This window comes from Macadamia integrifolia, chromosome 12 (genome assembly GCF_013358625.1).
Source record: "Macadamia integrifolia cultivar HAES 741 chromosome 12, SCU_Mint_v3, whole genome shotgun sequence".
NCBI lineage: Eukaryota > Viridiplantae > Streptophyta > Magnoliopsida > Proteales > Proteaceae > Macadamia > Macadamia integrifolia.
Window position 1 is genome coordinate 8,249,840 of NC_056568.1, and position 18,067 is coordinate 8,267,906.

At 38.2% G+C, this 18,067-nt stretch overlaps 1 protein-coding gene across 1 annotated transcript; it reads left to right on the plus strand.

The window, feature by feature from the left end:
- Positions 1 to 209: 209 nt before the first annotated feature.
- LOC122057358 (adenylate kinase isoenzyme 6 homolog) lies at positions 210 to 6,658 on the plus strand. The gene is made up of 3 exons (XM_042619429.1): positions 210 to 515; positions 5,995 to 6,140; positions 6,218 to 6,658. Exons 1-3 carry the CDS (start codon positions 321 to 323, stop codon positions 6,402 to 6,404), a joined length of 528 nt encoding a protein of 175 aa, XP_042475363.1. The 5' UTR covers positions 210 to 320; the 3' UTR covers positions 6,405 to 6,658.
- The last annotated feature ends 11,409 nt before the right edge of the window (positions 6,659 to 18,067 follow it).

The following is an 18,067-nucleotide window of genomic DNA, read 5'->3' on the forward strand; positions in this document are numbered from 1 at the left end:
TGTTGTGAATGATATTAATATAAGGCCATTCCGTTACTTGGTTCCCAGTAAATGATGACGTCAGGGGTTTAGAAGAGTCGGCTGATTTCTACCGATTAAGATCAGGACCGCCCTCCTAAGGCACTGAAGCTACGTGGGACGGACTCTGACCCATACACGTGTGCTATAAAAAGGATCCAGTGGCCTTTCTGGGCCTGGGTGGTACTTCGCTTTTGTCTGCTGTTATATTCCCCTTCCAAAGGACCGGTAACTGAAGAAACCCAACCCTAAGAAGTCCCAGAAAACCAACAAAGAATTTAGAGAGAGAGAGAGAGGTGAGGATGGCGCAAAGTAGCAGGAAGAAGCCAAACATTCTGGTAACGGGAACGCCGGGGACGGGCAAGACAACCACAACGTCTCTACTGGCAGACGCCACTCAGCTTCGCCACATAAACGTCGGTGACCTTGCCAAGCTCAAGAACTTATACGACGGTTGGGACGATCAATTCGAGTGTCACATCATCAACGAAGATTTGGTACCCTACTCTATCCTGTCCTGCTCTTCTTCTTCTTTCCCTTAATTTCCTCTAATTTAAATTATGCATCCCTCAAAATTTCTTGATTAGAAAATCATGTAAAACATCCATCGCTGAGTTCTGAAGATCGATTTAAGGGAGTTAAATTGTTTACTTACACCAAAATCGGATTATGAACCCTTTTAAACTTGTAGGAATTCGCTAAATTCATGGACTTTCGGGGCCTTTCTGAAATTGATTCGTTATGACATTGTTGTTTATCAGCACTATTTTATATGTTGAAAAGTGTAGTGATGGCGCTATGATGGAAAACTCTGAAGAGGGAAATATGGATTGGGGAAGGTGGGGTTGGTTGTCTTTCCTTTGGGGTAAGGACGGTATATTGCCCGACAGGTTTACATTTTGTCGGTAACTCATTGGCTTCTTCTACGTTCTTATTTCATTTCTCTCCTCAAATGATGTGTGCATCATTTTGCTAGTTTCACTTCCACAATTTCCCTTTTCCCTTGTAGTTTTGTTTTGGTATGAGTGAGGGTCTCATACATTGTTTTTCTATTTGGTTTCGTTGGTTCTCTATTCTCACCCGAGATTTTTTTGGTCATCCTATATTATCAATGCCACACGGGACTTTGAACTACAATAACTAGAGGAAGGATGCTCTCAATCGAGAGCAAAGCACACAGTGAAGACAAGAGTGTTGAATCTGTGACCTCCTGGCTACTGCACTCTACTGGCAATGTACCGACCAACTGCGGTAGCAGTTGTCTTCACCTGTGTTAATTTATTATGTTTTTGATTGTGCTTGTGCTTCGGCGATGTTTGAAAATATTTCCATGTGATTTTTCCCTTTGAAAAAACAAATGCAATATGCACCATTTGCTATGTCCTGTTCAATATAAAGAATTTTTTAAAAGTAGTATACTATGTTTTACTTAACATTCATGTGCTAACATAATTGAGTACTCAGAGTCCTAGATAACCGCTAGCCAGTGCCTTGTCTGACCTTGTAGGTGTCCTTGGATTTTTGTTAGCATTTCCCCACCTTATGAGAGGATGATGAGAAGTTTGGTATGGCCAGCTTTTCCTTTATTTTCTGTTCTTTTTGTTCTTCCATGTGATGGGTGAGAGAGAAAATTATTGATAAAAAGGGTAATTGTATTTTCCTTTGCTTAGCTTCTCTCCAACTAATGCAACCAAATTATCACATCTCCTGCTTTTCTCCTGGTATTCCTTTACCATGTTGTAAGGTAATGCAACCAAATGCATTATAACTTATAAGTACTTTGAAGATGTTTGTCTCTCTTAGCTTGCAAAATGATGTGCCATTCGGTGTGAGTTCATGATTCATGGATAACCTTTGATATTATAGTTGCTTGTAAAGTGGAGAGCTCCTTGGCTTGTAAACCGTATCTTCATTACAAATGGACAAAAAGAGTGGAGCCCTTAAGAAGATGAAGAATTGGGTCCTTATCCTTATGATTATAATTGTCTTTTTTGGACTTTATATATGTTGTTTGGGTCTAATGAGCTTGTTTTACTTGCTTTCCTCTTCTTCTTAGCAAAAGCAGCTAGTTGAGAGAGAGGTGGAATGGCTATTGTACATGAAACTATAAAGGTAGGATAGCTACGGTTCATTGGCACTAGTTTGGATGATCTTGATAGAGATAAAAAATTGGTATATGATGATACGATTTGGCTTCCTTTAGAGAAATATTAGTTTTGTCGGAATGCCTTGGTGAGCATAATTAATGGAGTTGTCTGGTCTAAAGTAAAGGAAGTTTTAAAGAAGATGAATATAGGAATGTAATAGGTCCAAATGGTGTCCCAATAGAGGTGTGAAAGAGCTTAGGAATTTGTGGAATATCTTGCCTAACTAAGTTGCTTAATATTTTTATCAACGTAGGAAAAATGTCAGATAAATGGAGGAGAAACATTGTGGTTCCAATTTATAAAATAAAGATGATATTTAAAGTTTTAATAACTATAGAGGAATAAAACTTATGAGCACTATGCCATTATGGGAGAGTAGTCGAGACTTGCCTAATGTCAGGAAGATCAACGACAAAAGCTATTTGTTTGCTTTGGTGATTAATGGGAACATTTAGCAAATGTAAATAGGATTTCCATATGGTCTTTATTGTTTTAGAAAAAAACTTAATAAAGTCCCTAGAGAGTTAATTTGCTTTTGCATCCTAGCAACCATTTTTTTTTTTAATCTGATCAAGTCCTCATGAGTGAACTTCTCTCTCTCGCTCTCAATAACAACTCTGTAGCCGTTAGCTCTCTGGCCCTCCATCCTTGATGCGGGAGCGCTTCGATGGATCGACCCAAACCCGCTCTGGTTACAGATTTGGGTTTCAAGGTTATTTGAATCTTTTAGGATTTTATATGAGAATATTTATAATCTTTTTAGTTTTGGGTAGTATCCAGTTAGGTAAATAGTTAACAATTTGAGTCTTGTTATGTTTCTAATTCTATTAGTCTAGGTTTTAGGATATTTTATTTCTATTTCAGTCTTAGACTTCAATTAGGAATCTTTAATTTTAGTTTAGTATAAAAAAGCATGTAACCCAATATGGAGATTCATTAATGAAGTGAAGAGTAATGAATCGAATGACTTGTGGCCAAAGCCTGCGTGGCTGTGTTCTCTTTGATGGATCGACCCAAAGTCGCTCCAGAGCTTGGTCCAAGAACCAGATCCAATTTGGAATCAAGTTACGATTTGGGTTCAAGGCTATTTGAATCTTTTGGGATTTTATTTGAGAATTTTTATAATCTTTATTTTTGGGTAGTTTCCAGATAGGTAAAGAGTTACCAATTTGGGTCTTGTTATGTTTCTAATTCTATTAGTCTAGGTTTTAGGAGATTTTATTTTTATTTCAGTCTTAGACTTCAATTAGGAATCTTTAATTTCAGTTTAGTATAAAAAAGCATGTAACGCAATATGGAGATTAATTAATGAATTGAAGAATAATGAATTGAATGACTTGTGGCCAAAGCCTGCGTGGCTGTGCTCTCTTCCCCCCCCCCCTTCTCTCTTATTCTCTCTTCCTCCTCCTCTTCCTCTGCGAGAACCCCCTTCCCCCTTCTTCCCTGCGATTCTTCTTCCCCTTCTTCTCTTTCTCTCCTTCCTCCTTGTGAGACCTCCTTCCCCCCCCCCCCCTTTTGTGCAAACTCTATCTCCTCTCTCTTCTTTCTTCTTCTCTTCTTTGTTTCTCTTTGAGTAGATATCCCTTATTTTCAGGTTTATTCTCACACCCCCTGTTTCTGAACTGTAGTATCAGTCTCAAGAAGGAAAGCTTGCTGAACCTTTGTTTGTTACCGATTGGTCCAAAGTTTTGAGACGAAGGAAACCATCTCTAGGGGACTCAAGCCCCTGGATATTGATTCTGAAATCTCCCTCAGTTGTGAGATTCAATACCTGCTACAGAGTGGCAGCAGCATCTATCGCCAGCCCCAGTTTCAGGTTCTTCCCACATCATTCTAGCCTACTGATTGGAGCAGCTACCTTGTAGGTTTGGTAGATCTTCTTCTTGAAACCCTTCGCCTGGAATTTTAAACCCAACGAACAGGTAACGAAGGAGACCTTTGCAGCAAAACCTAGCTGCCTTTTCTGCCAGGGGGTCTGTGCACAAGGAAGAAGCTGACCCCTCCTTCCTTTCACAATTCATTTCTTTCCTTTGTTATTGAAACACTTTTTTAATCCCCTTCCATACTGCCCCTACCTCCTATCTTTATTACATCTTGCCACTAAGTTATTTCCCATTCCTAATATACCCCTCCCAACTCATACGTTACATATCCCTTAGTCTTTTGTCTTTTGGGGTAGCCTGTTTTTTATTTCATATCACTACCCCTACTTTTTCCCTTTGTTACACCATACCATTGAGTCTTGCCACTTCATAGTTTACCCCTAGTGAATAAATCAAATCACTCTCATGTCCTTTCATCCTATGTGACACACTCTCACTCACTTTTTTTGAAGTGATGTTTTATTACGGTTATGCCACCTTTTATTAGAAACTTCAATCTATTTACAATATTACCATTCTTTGTTATAACTTCAGCTTATTTATAAGAACTGCCATCATTCCTAAGTGTTTGGTTATTCCACTCTTGGGTGGGCCCCAGCAATCCGACTTGGCTCTTCGGGACCAACTGGACCCACATTAATCCCCATTTCCATCTCAGGCAGTGGCGGCTAGGGATCAACTATACTAGGTACGTATATGCCCTACCTCCTCTCTCAGCCCCTCTCCACCGATTCTCTCTCTCCTCTCTCAATCCCTCTCTCACAGTTCTCTCTCTGCTCCCCCCATCTTGACCTTTCTCCTGACTCTCTCTCTCCCCCTTGATCCTCCCTCTGCTATCTCTCCCCCTCCCCTGATTCTTTCTATGCTCTCCCCCCGAGCCCCCGATTTTCTCTCCACTCTCTCTCTCCCTCCCTCCGAGCTCTCTCCCTCCGCCCTCTATTCTTCTTATCCTCGTTATTACTTTGTCTAATTTGTGGTAACCCTGTTCAAGTTCAATTCTCAGATTGAATTTCTCTTCAATGTCTCTCTAGTTGTCGTTCTGTTACTTCAAATTTCACATACTAGTTTCTGATTTCACTTTCTCCGAAATTCTGAATCTGTGGTGGAGGGCCTGTCAGGGAAGAAGGGGAAATCCTGAGATGAGTCTCAGAGTTGCAGGAGGAAAGAGGAAGCACACTTCTCACACTCTCGTAGAGCACAAACCCAATTAAATTTCTTATTCATTTCACCTTGTCCAACGTTGGGTACATGCAAGTATTTAACGAGAAAATCAAAGACTCCCACTTAGACTCTAAAATTGAAACAACTTGTAACCAAACTCTATCTCCTGCATATTCTACCCAAAGTAAACATGAGAAAATAAAATACATAATATTAAACTAAACTACTTTCAACCCTTGTTGAACCAAAAGCCCGGGTTGGACCGGTTCTTTCTCCGTCTGGATACCCAAATGGGTTTGGATCTGTCCAAGGTACTGCACTTGCTTTAATTTGTTTCTCATAGAATTCTGATCAATATTTTTGTTTTATTTCTGCTATAATCTGTATTCTGTTATCTGAATTCTGTCAGATTCTGCAGGTCTATTCCTATTCCACCAATGGAATAGACCACTGAAAGGGAGGGGAGAGACCGAGAGAGGGAGTACCTTAGTTTCCTAAACTACTTATTGCTTCTATAGTTAACTTGCAAAATTCAGTAAATTTAAAATTTGAGGACTGCAGTAAGAATATGTTAGATTCATCATTCATTGTGTGCTAATAGCCAATGCCAGCATTAAGCGTGTAAATCGGTTTCATCTGTAATGGAGGACTCAAACCAAAACCAAATAAGTACTTGATAAAACCCATCGAGGTGACATAGTGAATTGCTCTATTTAGCTGCGTCTTCATATACCACATCATGGCATAAGTTGAACTTGCCTGATTATGATGAATGCTTGTTGCAGGTTTGTGATGAACTTGAGGACATGATGGAAGAAGGGGGAAACATTGTAGATTACCATGGTTGTGAATTTTTCCCTGAGCGTTGGTTCGATCATGTTGTTGTCCTTCAGACTGACAATTCGGTGTTGTACGATCGGTTGAGTAGCAGGTGGGTGGTGACTTTATTCCTTCTATTCGATTGTTTCTGTTCCCACATTTATAGTTGGTACATTATTTACACTGCAGGGGTTACATGGGGACAAAGCTCACCAACAATATTGAATGCGAAATTTTTCAAGTGTTGCTGGAGGAAGCGAAAGCATGCTACCCAGAGGACATTGTAGTGGCAATGCAGAATGACTGTGTTGATGACATAAGTAGAAATGTTACCATATTGACTGAGTGGGTGAGAAATTGGCAGCCTGCATCATAAGCACATTATCATTGCCATTCCAGGCTTGTTCTTCACCTATAACACCTAAAGGAGCTTCGATGACTTGTTGCCTCTGCTTGAGAAGATGTGTATATGGAAGAATTTACAAAAGATGCCTTGTTATCAGGTTTTGTTGCCTTTGAGATTAAGTTTCCTTGATCTTACTCTAGTCAAAGATTTCTAATCTTGGAAAAAGAGAGTATTGAATTCAGTTTTAATAGATAATGGGGTAAGCTATAGTCTTTTTTATTGGATCCAAGTAGCATATTTTGTCGATGAGGGAATGAAAAAAGTTCAAGGGATCACAATGGCACAGTTACTGCAAGATGACCATACAACCTGTTTAGATATCGGTAAGCTAGACATGTTGTCTTCGATCTGAGTCTCTAAAATCAAACTTGGTACTGTCATATGGGTTATAGAGTTGGGCCTTATATTTTCTGGAGTTCACTGTAACGGGCTTAATCTATGAGCCCAAATTTTGGGGATTAAATTTGCAGTTGAGAATAGTGTTATACGTATTTTGAGTTGGATTAGGATGTTAATAGTAATATGGGGATTAATTTTGCAGAAGAGAATGTTATACATGTTTTGAGTTACATTAGGATGTTAGTTGTCTAAGAATGTTGTTTAGGGTCTAAAGTCATTCAGTGTGAGGTGATTAGGAGTTCTTTTATGAGTTGGTTTACGAATTTCTAAAAGCTTATCAGTAATACACTCCCCCCCACCCTTCCAATTTATTAGTCCACTTTTGAGTAATGGAATTGAGTTTTCTGTAAGAGTTTTTGAACTGTTGAGCTATGCATACAAGACTAGTATCTGGCCGATTTCTTTTCCTCTCTTCTTTTTCTTCAGTTTCTTTTCGTACTTCAATTTGGTACCGTCTTCAACCATTTTCTTCAATTCTTCTACTTCACTCAGATTTCTTATTGTTCTCCAGTTCTTCAAACCGATTTTATTCTTCTGCAATCATTCTTGCTGGATTTAAGTCTGAATATCTGAGAATCTTAAACCTGATAATTGATTACTATTACATATATTAGTTCTTGAAGCTAGCTTTAAATATAAGCAGCTTGGGAATCATCTGTAAATCATTCTGTCATTTTCAAGATTTTGATATCAATTGATAGATCAGATTACCCTACTCGTTCAACCAGTCTTATTTAGATCTGATCAGTAGTTTTGAAGTATCCTTCCCCCCAACCCCCCTTCCTCTCTCTTGTTTGCTACTAATTCTAGCTCTGTTCAAGTTCTATCCATGTCTAAGTGATCCTGGTCATAATCGTTGGCCTTGCTTCTAGATTCTCTCTAGAACCCCTAAGGTGCTGCATTAGACTCTTGGGCTTTTGGTAATTATCATTATTCTGTTCTGTGAATAGCCAAAAGGTTTCCTGGTCTTATGGGTCTACTAGGATAGATTTCTACTCTTGCACACTTATAGTTAAGCTAGGTGAAAGGTGATATGACAATTTCAACAGTTGGATATCTAGGGAATGGTCTGGATTGGACACATGTTGAATTTCAGACTCAACGTGTACCCTCCCATCCTATGTATGTCCACGGACTCTCCAATTCTCAGACATCATGTATTCTTCATCCACTAGGGTATGATAATTGATAAAAGTGTCCTTAACAGCTAGTTTATGCATTAATAACATCAGGTCTGTTTACCAATGAAACTGCACTGGAGTAAAACTGTTTTAATACGGAGAGTATGTGAAGTAGGATCAGGTTCTCCGTTCTCGTATGGGAACCATTCTTGTACGATCCTTATCCACACACATGGTATCCCAGAACCTGACCGGCTCTTCTACTAGGTCTCCTCTTCCACTGGCACTGGCATTGCTTTACTGAGTCTGTGTCGGATGGATGGCTCGTCTTTGCTTCTTGGGCTGTTTTTGTGAAAGTATATTCCATATGAACTGAAACCCAGAAACCAAGGAACCATTTCGAAATTATACAGATACCATAGGCAACTCCGATGGCATCCCAAGAGGTTGGCACCGGGGGGGGGGGGGGGTATGGGACCCAAAAGAGGCGGCAGTTGCTACCAGTACTGCGGGTATGCAAGACGGGCACTAAACCAACTGAGCAACTCAGTAGTTCGCTGGAAAATTGACATGATCCGTCCCACCGTTTGTAGTGTGATAATCGTCTGCAGCTGCTGTATTGGTGCTGTGAGCATCGGGAGGCTGGGACCCCTTTGGGGCGTGTGCTCAGATATTCTCAGTCATCCGATGCTTCCTACACCTCACCACTTGCTGCAGAGGATGTGGACTCCCGTTTATATGTTATGGCACTGCTTCAATCTTATGACCAGCTAGTTGTTATATTTTCTCCCTAGGCCAATGTATATTAGTTCAGGGATACCAACATTACTTATGGACACTATTAATTCGTAAGGAGAGGGTTATCCCCGCGACACATGTTGGGGTTGTGGGTTGTGGGTTGTGGTTTGTGAGGGGGAAATCTCCCATGCCATACCAATGCTGATGTATGTGGAGAATGGTATCATCTGCGTGGGATTCACATTGTTAGGAAAAAGAAAAAAAATCCACGTGAAAGGATGATCATACACAACTGTTTCTCTAATTAGTAATAACGAGTCGAGATTGAATTAGATCTACATTTGAAGTTCTTAGAAAATACCATAGAGGGCACAAGATATTTTTTTCTGCATTATTTTAGGTTCTCGTCTTCTACAATTTGTTCCATGTCTAAATTGTATGAAAATCCATCGTTAAAGAGCTGGTCATGTCTGATGTCATTACTTTAAGTGCAAGTAGGGTGATGTTAAAGGCAGGGCCAGTGACTCGGGTGAAGTTGTAACAAGGGTCGTCGAGCTGTATTGGAAGGCACGTAAGAACAGGGAGAATCTTCATGGAAAATTTTTTTTTTTTTTTGGGGTAAAATTCTTCACGGAGTAGCTTATACCAATCGAAGTTTTGCGATTTTGGGTATGAAGCCAATACACACAAATATGATTGATCCATCTCGATATTAGTGGTGATCGTTACCATGAATTAAAACCCTAATAGAGAGAGACTTGAAAAATTCATACATAAAGGCTGGCCGCATGGTGGGCATAAGAAAGCAGTTAAGCAATGGAAACCTTTTCTTTTTCAGGAATCGTAAAACACTAAAAAGGAGGTCGGTTTATGAACCCTACAATATTTTCCATTAACAGTAATATTTCCTTCCCACTAACATGTTCAGAGTGATATTTATAATTTTTTATACTTTATTACTCTTTTTTAAAGTATTCTTCTGTGGAAGGGGTGATTTGTAGAGTTTGAAGCCTAGGAAAGGTTCGTCTTTAGTCACTTAAAAGAGGAATGGTGAGACAAAACAAGAAGAGGTTCTATACCCCACAGTGAGGGGGATGACCTAACATGAAAGGAGTTGATAAGCTGTTCAAACTACATTTATTTAGAGCCATTGAGTGATGGGCAAAGCTAAAGGAGAAAATTAAGGAAAGAAGAAACAATGATGAAAGAATCTATATTATTGAAAGTGATTGGAATAGGAATGAGGTTATGGGAAGAAAGGAACCTTGACACAATCTCTTTAGTCTCTATTGTAGGAACAAGCATATCAGAAGAGTTTTATATGGCATCCTCTTGACAAGATTGATTCCATGCATGTCCTTCTCAGTTGCCCATTTCTTTCAATGAGGTGTGTCTATTCTTATGAATTTCAAAAGATAAATTTTGGGGGGAGGGTTCTCTGAGCAATGAATAGGCAAGTTGCATAGAAAGTCGGACTGGGATCCTCTGTCCCGCGATGGCATATGTAGCATAGATCCAAGGGCTGGGAGCACCTTGGGCTGCGTGTTCATGCCTTGGGCTGCGTGGCTGAGGGCTGCCAATCCTTGGATCGCTACCCTGTTGCGTGCACGACAAAGGAGCCCAATCCTAGAAAGCCCACCAATAGGTTGAGGCAAGACAATATCAACAATAGAATGACAACAACGTCATTTTATGTGAAAAGGAGAGAGACAGAAACAGGCTCTAGTGAACCCTACCACAGTGGGGTTTTTTTTTTTTCTCTGTAAAATCTACCAATGGCTCAGAGAAATTTTTCCCTACATTTATTTATGGGAAAAGGTACTCTAGCCTACTGCAAAGGGTACACTAGCATCTATAGGGTATTAAACACAAATGCATAACTAATAATTCTTTAAATTTTTTTTTTTTAATCAAATCTTCTGTAATCATCAAGAAGCAAGCGTTATCAACTCTGGTCTGCCAGTTTACATGCATCTTGAGCGGCTGCCTTTTGAGATGGAGTGAGTGGGAGTGCTCTTATAACTTCAACGAAGAAAAGGACTAAAGGGGTCTATTTTTAAATTGAGGGGGAAAAAAAAAGAAGAAGAGAGAATTTGATTATCCTCAATTCTGCATTACCATTGTGGTTGTACGGATTATCTATTAAAAATATATTATTTAAAACGTATGATGACATTCGTTAAGGTTGAAGAGTGCACAATAATGTCTAAAGTACTGATACATGTGCATAGACATATACGAGATGTGTGTTAATACAAAGGTGACATTAAATGAATTAACTCTAAAATTTGATACATGCCTAATCTAGAACAACATCTTCTCGATCTATTCAATAACTAGCAAAATGAATGTATCATTTATCCACGTGGTAGAACATATGCCCTGAACATTTGAAAAAATAATATACCATTATGAAATAATAAATTTTTTTTTTAATTTGTAAATTTCTTATTAAAACAATTTATTTTAATGGGGAAATCTCATATTTTCTACATTTTGCTCCAGACCAAAACTGAACAGAGTCAACAGGATTAGCTTTGTGGACCACTTTGTCAAAAGGGGTATTCTTAGCTTTGTGGACCACTTTGTGTTAGCTTTATGACCCACCCGTGGGTTGTCCAGATGATTAGGGTGAACTGAGGATTATGTGGATTATGCGGACGATCTCATGTTCGATTCCCCATCTGTGCATCTGCGATTTAAGTGGAGATCATGGCGGAGGGTTGTTGTGCTAGTCTCCCCGAGGATTAGTCGAGGTGCGCGTAAACTGGTCTGGACACCTTGGTTAACAAAAAAAAATAAAAAATGTGTTACTTTATGACACAAATTTTCCTTCACCAATGGTGAGGGCTTTATTTGGCATCTAAACCATGTTATAAGAACTCCATCAAATATGACACCCATCATGTGTTACTAGGTTTGGTACCGTTGGACCACCTTATCCTTAGACCTTTCTCACAATTTTCCTAACTAATTAGGGTATTCCACTATGATTGTGAGAGCTTAGTTTATTAGTTTATTGGGCAAGAAATTTTCATTCAATGAAAATTTCAGGTGTCAAAATAATAAATTTCAGGTGTTTGCATGAGAAATGTTTATTATAAAAGTATGAAAGTAAAAGTACCCTATCAATCAAGTGTAGAAAATATTCAGATACAGGTGGGTGCAAAAAAACAGCACTACCCCTAATGTGCGTTGAAGAGACTCTTGTTTTTGCTTTCATTGGCTTGCATGCCTGACATTTTCTGTACCAAACCAATAGGGTTCTTTCGCCCATAATGTTTATTCAATTGATATATGAAATCTTAAAAATCCCAAACATGAACAACTTTGCATGAGTTGGTGCAAGAGTCTTTAAGAAACGTAGCTATAATCTCTCAACTTTTCTAAAGGTCATTTTCAAGTGTTTAGTTGAACATTTTAATTGACTTATGATAAAATAAAATAAAATAAAAAGGTATTTTCCAAAGGTGTTTTGGTCTTGAATCAACCTGATAGGTTCAATATAAATGATCCATATCAGTTTTTATGTTAATATCGACAATGACCAATAGGGGCCATGATAATGACATGACTTATTGATGCAAAAATCTAAAATATTCTTTACCTTAAATTAGCCAAATAAAAGGGATGGAGCATATCTGAAATCTGGAAAAATTTGAAAAAAATACATAACATGGTGGTGGATTTTAGCACCTTTTCATGGCCATCGAACACTATACCTTTTCATCACCATTGAGTCTGAACTTTCTATAGTAGTTGCACCCTAAGACTTTTAAACGCATTTTTGTTAACAGTGACGTTGAAGTAGTTGCACCTAAGACTTGGGATTTGTTTTGGAATCCAAAGCCAAGACAATATGGATTGGTTAGAGAACTAACTTGTATTTCTTTAACCTTGGGGTGGTGTTCTAGAATTCATAGGCCTAGAAAAGCATTTATTTAAAAAAAAAAAAAAAAAAAAAAAAAAAAGGCAACAAGCAGCTTGGACCTATGGATTTGAACATTGAAGTTTGAAGTGCAATTCTATATATAGTTGAGCAGAAAATTAGTCAAATGTCAAATTTGGGTTCTAACTTAATCAAATAGCCCACATGGTATTGCAATTTTTTTTTCAATGGCTTAGAATTCAAAAGTGTTCAAAGTTGTATATTTTTATTTGGAAAAAATAACAGTATCCGATAGGTGTACCTGTGTCAAGCGAGAGTAAAAAGATCACATTTTAAAGATGCTATGCATGCTTTCCTATTGGCCATGGGAGTTAATGTGTACATACGCTATCAGGTGTGCTCTTTTACCCTATATTTTTTGTTAACCTATTTTAAAATATGAAAAAGTTAGATTATGTCAATCAAACCAGCTATCAATAAAATTTTAGTCTCATCTAATGTACAGAATAACAACAACTCAATCTTTGGTGTGCATGATTCATAAGCTATGGATGTGTGAGATTAATCCCTATCTATGCTTATAAAAGAAATTAACAACTATCTAGCGTAATTGGTGAGTTATGGTGTGTAAAAATTCAATACTCACAAGTTTCAAGTTCAAGCCTCCTAAAGTATTTTGGGCATGGTATCAAACTTGACCAATATCTTATCAATGAATCTTTAATAACAAAGGGTAAAACAGTAAAAAATATATTTTTTTTTAATTGAACATGGGGGTATTTATGTCCGATTTGAACTAATCTAGGTCTAGATCTAGATCGGAATATCGAATCAGTATTAACCTCGACCGATCCCAACCCCGACTCCCTCTTTTTGTGTTTTTTCGGTAAAGTCCGGCTGTCTTCTCAAACCTTCGCTGGTTAAGAGCGCGTGAGTCTAAAATTGCGTCAGCCGTCAGTGGGTAGCGTTGGTTTTGACTTTGGAATCATACCTGTCTGTAAAGCTGCGATTAGAAAAGAAAAGAAAAAAACTGATAGTCTATGGAAAATCCCATTAAAAAAATAAAAAAAGTCTATAAAAAACATTTTTCTATTACTTGGATTGCAAGAACTTTTATGCTGTCGGAGTTTGAAGCAGCCAAATATATAGAATGAGTTATTTTTCTTTTGTTTCATAAATACTCTTTTATATTTTCACATTTTCAAAATTTTTTTTAAGATTTTATTTCTTTAGTTGCGAGACTCAGTAGCGCAGAAAAAATCAAAATATTGTGTCTCCGCCTTTCTTAGGAAAGTTGAGGTAAATTCGAGTCTACTCCATATTATTAAATTAATAATAAAAAAATTATTGGAAAAATAATGTGTAGTCCTAATATCAACATTGAGACCAATGAGGGGACACATATAGGTATCAATAGAGTATGAATTTCTTAAGTTTCACAGGAGTGGAGACATCATTTTGGCGCCCTCTTTGTCTGAGTGCAAGCTAGGGGCCAATTTTAAAAATTTGGACTATCCTTATAAACTACAAAATATATGCCCTTAAGAGTGGCCTTACAGCATTCTTCAAGTAAAAGCAAAGTGGGGAACTCCTTTGCATTTGCTTTTTATTTTTTGTCCAAGGATCCCACAAGGGATCATAAGGCCCCACAAGGAGGCAAAGAGAAGACTCCAAGTGAGTCAATTGGGGCCATTGGGCCACACTTCTTGGAAAACACATAACAACTAATGGTGCATATCAGCATCTAAGAGAATAAGATGTACTTCAAGAGAGTTGATCCACTGACCAACAATCAGACACGCTCTCAACTAAGCAGTGCCATACGCTGGCTTATGGCCCAAGTGTGATTTACAGTTACATTCATTTGCACATACATTTGAGGTGCCAACCCCTCCCATTTAAAGGGTGAAGAATGTCATGGATATGGAAGAAAAAGGCATGTTATGCAAGTGAGTAAGTGCAAAGAATCTATTCTCAAAGCAAAGAGAGACTAGAATTTCTTTTCCTTTCAAGAGAAAGCAAGTGCCCACTTAATCGCTTATGGGGTATCCATCTTAAAAATATTGCCTACACCAAGATTTCACACTTTGGCACTAGGGAGTAGGGACCACCTCTCCTAAAAAGGACAATTGAGAGATATTAAAGGAATGATCTGAATTGATCATGTATCATGCATTCGAAAGGTGTTAAATCTAATAGTGTTGTCTCTCCAAGGTTGGAAAGATTGAAAGAAGATAAAGAAAAGACAAACTTATTAGTATTTCGGGCTCCGGTGAGAGAAATGAGAGCACAATTAATTATTCATATCTTTCCTTTGGGAGTAAATCCATTTTAGGAAACATTTGGGTTTATAATTTAAGTTAGCTATCAATCACATCCACCCAATACTTTATTTTGGGTTTGATTCTAAAATCTCCTCCCTTTTTTCTTGGTTAATATTCTCTTACCATAAATGGAGTGAGGCCAGCTGGCCATACCCTTACATGTTCATATATTCCCATATTTATTAGCTGTTTATTTTTTGGCATGCACCCATTTTGTAGCCCTTAGTTTTTCAATACCCGATTTTTCCAATTGGCTAACTTAGATTAGGATAAAATTTGACAAGTAAGCAAGAGACTTTGAAATCCACCTATCCAAAAAATTATACTCTTTAGAGAAACTATTGAATCTTCATGAGAAGCACTTAGAAAATGCATGATTGTGAATACCCGGCCTTTCTCCCACAAACATCAATTATGGCTATTGTCAAGAGCACATTGCTATCTGATGAGCAATAACTCGTTAAGGGAACTATAAAGGTTTTCAAAGGATTTTTTTTGGGCGAAGGGGGAGGGGTTTCAAAGAAAGAAAAATTTGAATGAATAAATGTCAATGTCCATTTGCTTTTATAAAAGAATCAAACATGTAAATGAAATAAGATAAAAGACTTTAACCATGGTTTGTCATTTTGACTTCATTTTAAAAATCCCACAAGATTTATTTTGCAACATGTTATTAAGTCACTAGCGATTGGTAAAGAAAGTCAAGTTGGGATCGGAGAGTGGGAAGTTCAAGTGGGCAAATGAAAGTAGCAAAGGCACACCAGGCCATGTAGTGAGGTGCCTAATACGATGGGTTTGGTTCAAGGGTGCTGCTGGCGTGGACGATTGCAGTGGCGGGACATCTCTTTCGTTTCTAAATCCATTGAGTCCTGTAGCTCGCTGCTTTTTAACCCTCGAAGAGTCCTGTTTCGAGAAGTAGAGAAAGGACTACGGGCTTTCTTGCGTGCTTGGTCTGATCCTGTTTGCTTGCTAGTTCATCTTCCTAGCTTTACATACATTGATCTCTTTAATAGTATCAATGACCTCCAATAGTTCAAGGTCATTGATACCATGGAAGAGCTAAATTATCTTAAAGATTTACTCTTTTGGGAGAGGGTTCCCTCTGACATCAATGTGGGGAAAAACTTGCACGCCACACCCAAGAGGGTTTGAAAAAACTACCATCCACGTGGGTTTACATACTCAATACTCAGAGAGGAAAAAAAAAAAATCTTATGTAAGAAGACTATATAGCTAATGCTCCCCTAGGGGGTTATTATAGTCTCTTTGACATATTCAAAGTCTTACACCTTCCCACCCCATTACTAGGTACTTTCTCATAGTCTTAGACATTTCAACAACTGAATTTAGCTGTCTAAAAAATTTCGATTGGATTGAAACGTTATATGTAAGCAAGCAACTTAAAGATCTATCAATTTATAAAAATTAGGGTAATTTACAACGCCACCCCCTGGAGAATGCCAATATTATAGAAACACCCCCTCTCTTTCACCAAATTAGACTCAAACCCCCTACCGTCAGTCTCCGTTAAAGAATATACCATATATGCTGATGTCAACTATTATATTTTATTTTAAATACCAAAATGCCCTTACTAAACTAAACGTAAAATACCTAAAATGTCTATGTAATAAGTCCCTCCAAGAACTTGCGGCGAGGAGTTGACCCATGATGGTGGCATCGTTGGAGAGGCCGACGGTGACGATGAAGGCATGGGCATGTTTGTTTCCAGCACTGGCAACAACGGCATCAGCGACGGACGACGACAACAGGCTCGCGGCAACCAGCAGCAGACTTAATCAAGTCTCGATTTGTTTAATCCAAGCAAGATTTTTTTTAACCAGCACTGACCTTGAACCTATAAAAGAAAAGAAAGGAAAAGAAAAGCCCAACAAATATGCAGATTTCATCCGTGCAGACCTTCAATCAACTCAAACCTAATCAAAAAGGGTAATTTTCAACTCTTTAATCAACTCATGGTGTATGCGGTGGGAAATATGTTGGATCCAACATATCGAGGGTTTCTTTACGGTGGGAAATATGTTGAATCCTCTTGGTGTATGCGGATTTCATCAGTGCAGACCTTCAATTTTCATACCTGAGTTCTTTGGTCTGGACACAATTGATAATCAGTTTCACTCCACCAAATATGCAGATTTCATCCGTGCGGCACTGGAATATCTCTGAATTTGAGTTGCAACCAGTTCTCCGGTGAAATCCCACCTGAGTTCTTTGGTCTTGACAAGCTCGGCATTCTGGACTTTTTTTTTAAAACAGACAAGTTGGCCTCACGGTTCAGACTTCTGAGAGAGAGAGAGTTGGCCTCACGGTTCAAACTTCTGAGTGAGAAAGAGAGAGAGAGAGAGAGAGAGAGAGTTGGCCTCACGGTTCAGACTTCTGACAGAGAGAGAGAGAGAGAGAGAGAGAGACCACCGGAGAAGAAGCTAGAACCACCGACAGCTCTGTTGCGGATGGTCAGTGCGAAGTAACTTATGTAAAATACGTTTTATTATTTATTTTAATTAAAAGGGTAAAAATGTCATTTTAAATCCTTACTTAACGGAGACTGACGGTAGGGGGTCTGAGTCTAATTTGGTGAAAGAGAGGGGGTGTTCTTATAATATTGGCATTCTCCAGGGGGTGGCGCTGTAAATTACCCAAAAATAAACATATGTAGTAGATAGTTATATAAAAGAGGTACACGGGGGAAGGGGCACCTAACTCTTAAAAAGAAAACAAAAGACAAAAGAATATGACTTTTGCCACAAGTGGAATCTAAATAGTAGGTCATTTGGAGCTAGTCATTTTAATTTCACTCAATCTAAATCATCAAAAGGGGTATTTTGGAAAGGATGTAATCTGAAAGAGCATAACAAGTATAATTGTTAGTTAAAATTTATTTTATAAGCCTGAATTCGTATCCTACCTTGTGCAAAGGTCATTCTCAATCACAGAGGATATACATGAAATCTGGGAAGACCATACCTATGAAACAAATAAGATAGATGGTTAGAAGATTCTTGTTTTTCAAGATTCTTGTTTTCATGATTCTTGTGCAAGATACATGTATTCTTGTGTCCCTTTATTCAGGCTTGGAAGGCTGATGAGGTTGTGAAGCTGATTGACTAGGATCTATTACAGAGAGACTATTTTAAATAATTG

Bases quoted from the DNA above. Each gene is read 5' to 3' on its own strand.
- LOC122057358 (XM_042619429.1), top strand. From the start codon at position 321: ATGGCGCAAAGTAGCAGGAAGAAGCCAAACATTCTGGTAACGGGAACG. The intron at 516-5,994 runs GTACCCTACTCT...TGCTTGTTGCAG, and splicing joins ACATCATCAACGAAGATTTG to GTTTGTGATGAACTTGAGGA. The intron at 6,141-6,217 runs GTGGGTGGTGAC...TTTACACTGCAG, and splicing joins TACGATCGGTTGAGTAGCAG to GGGTTACATGGGGACAAAGC.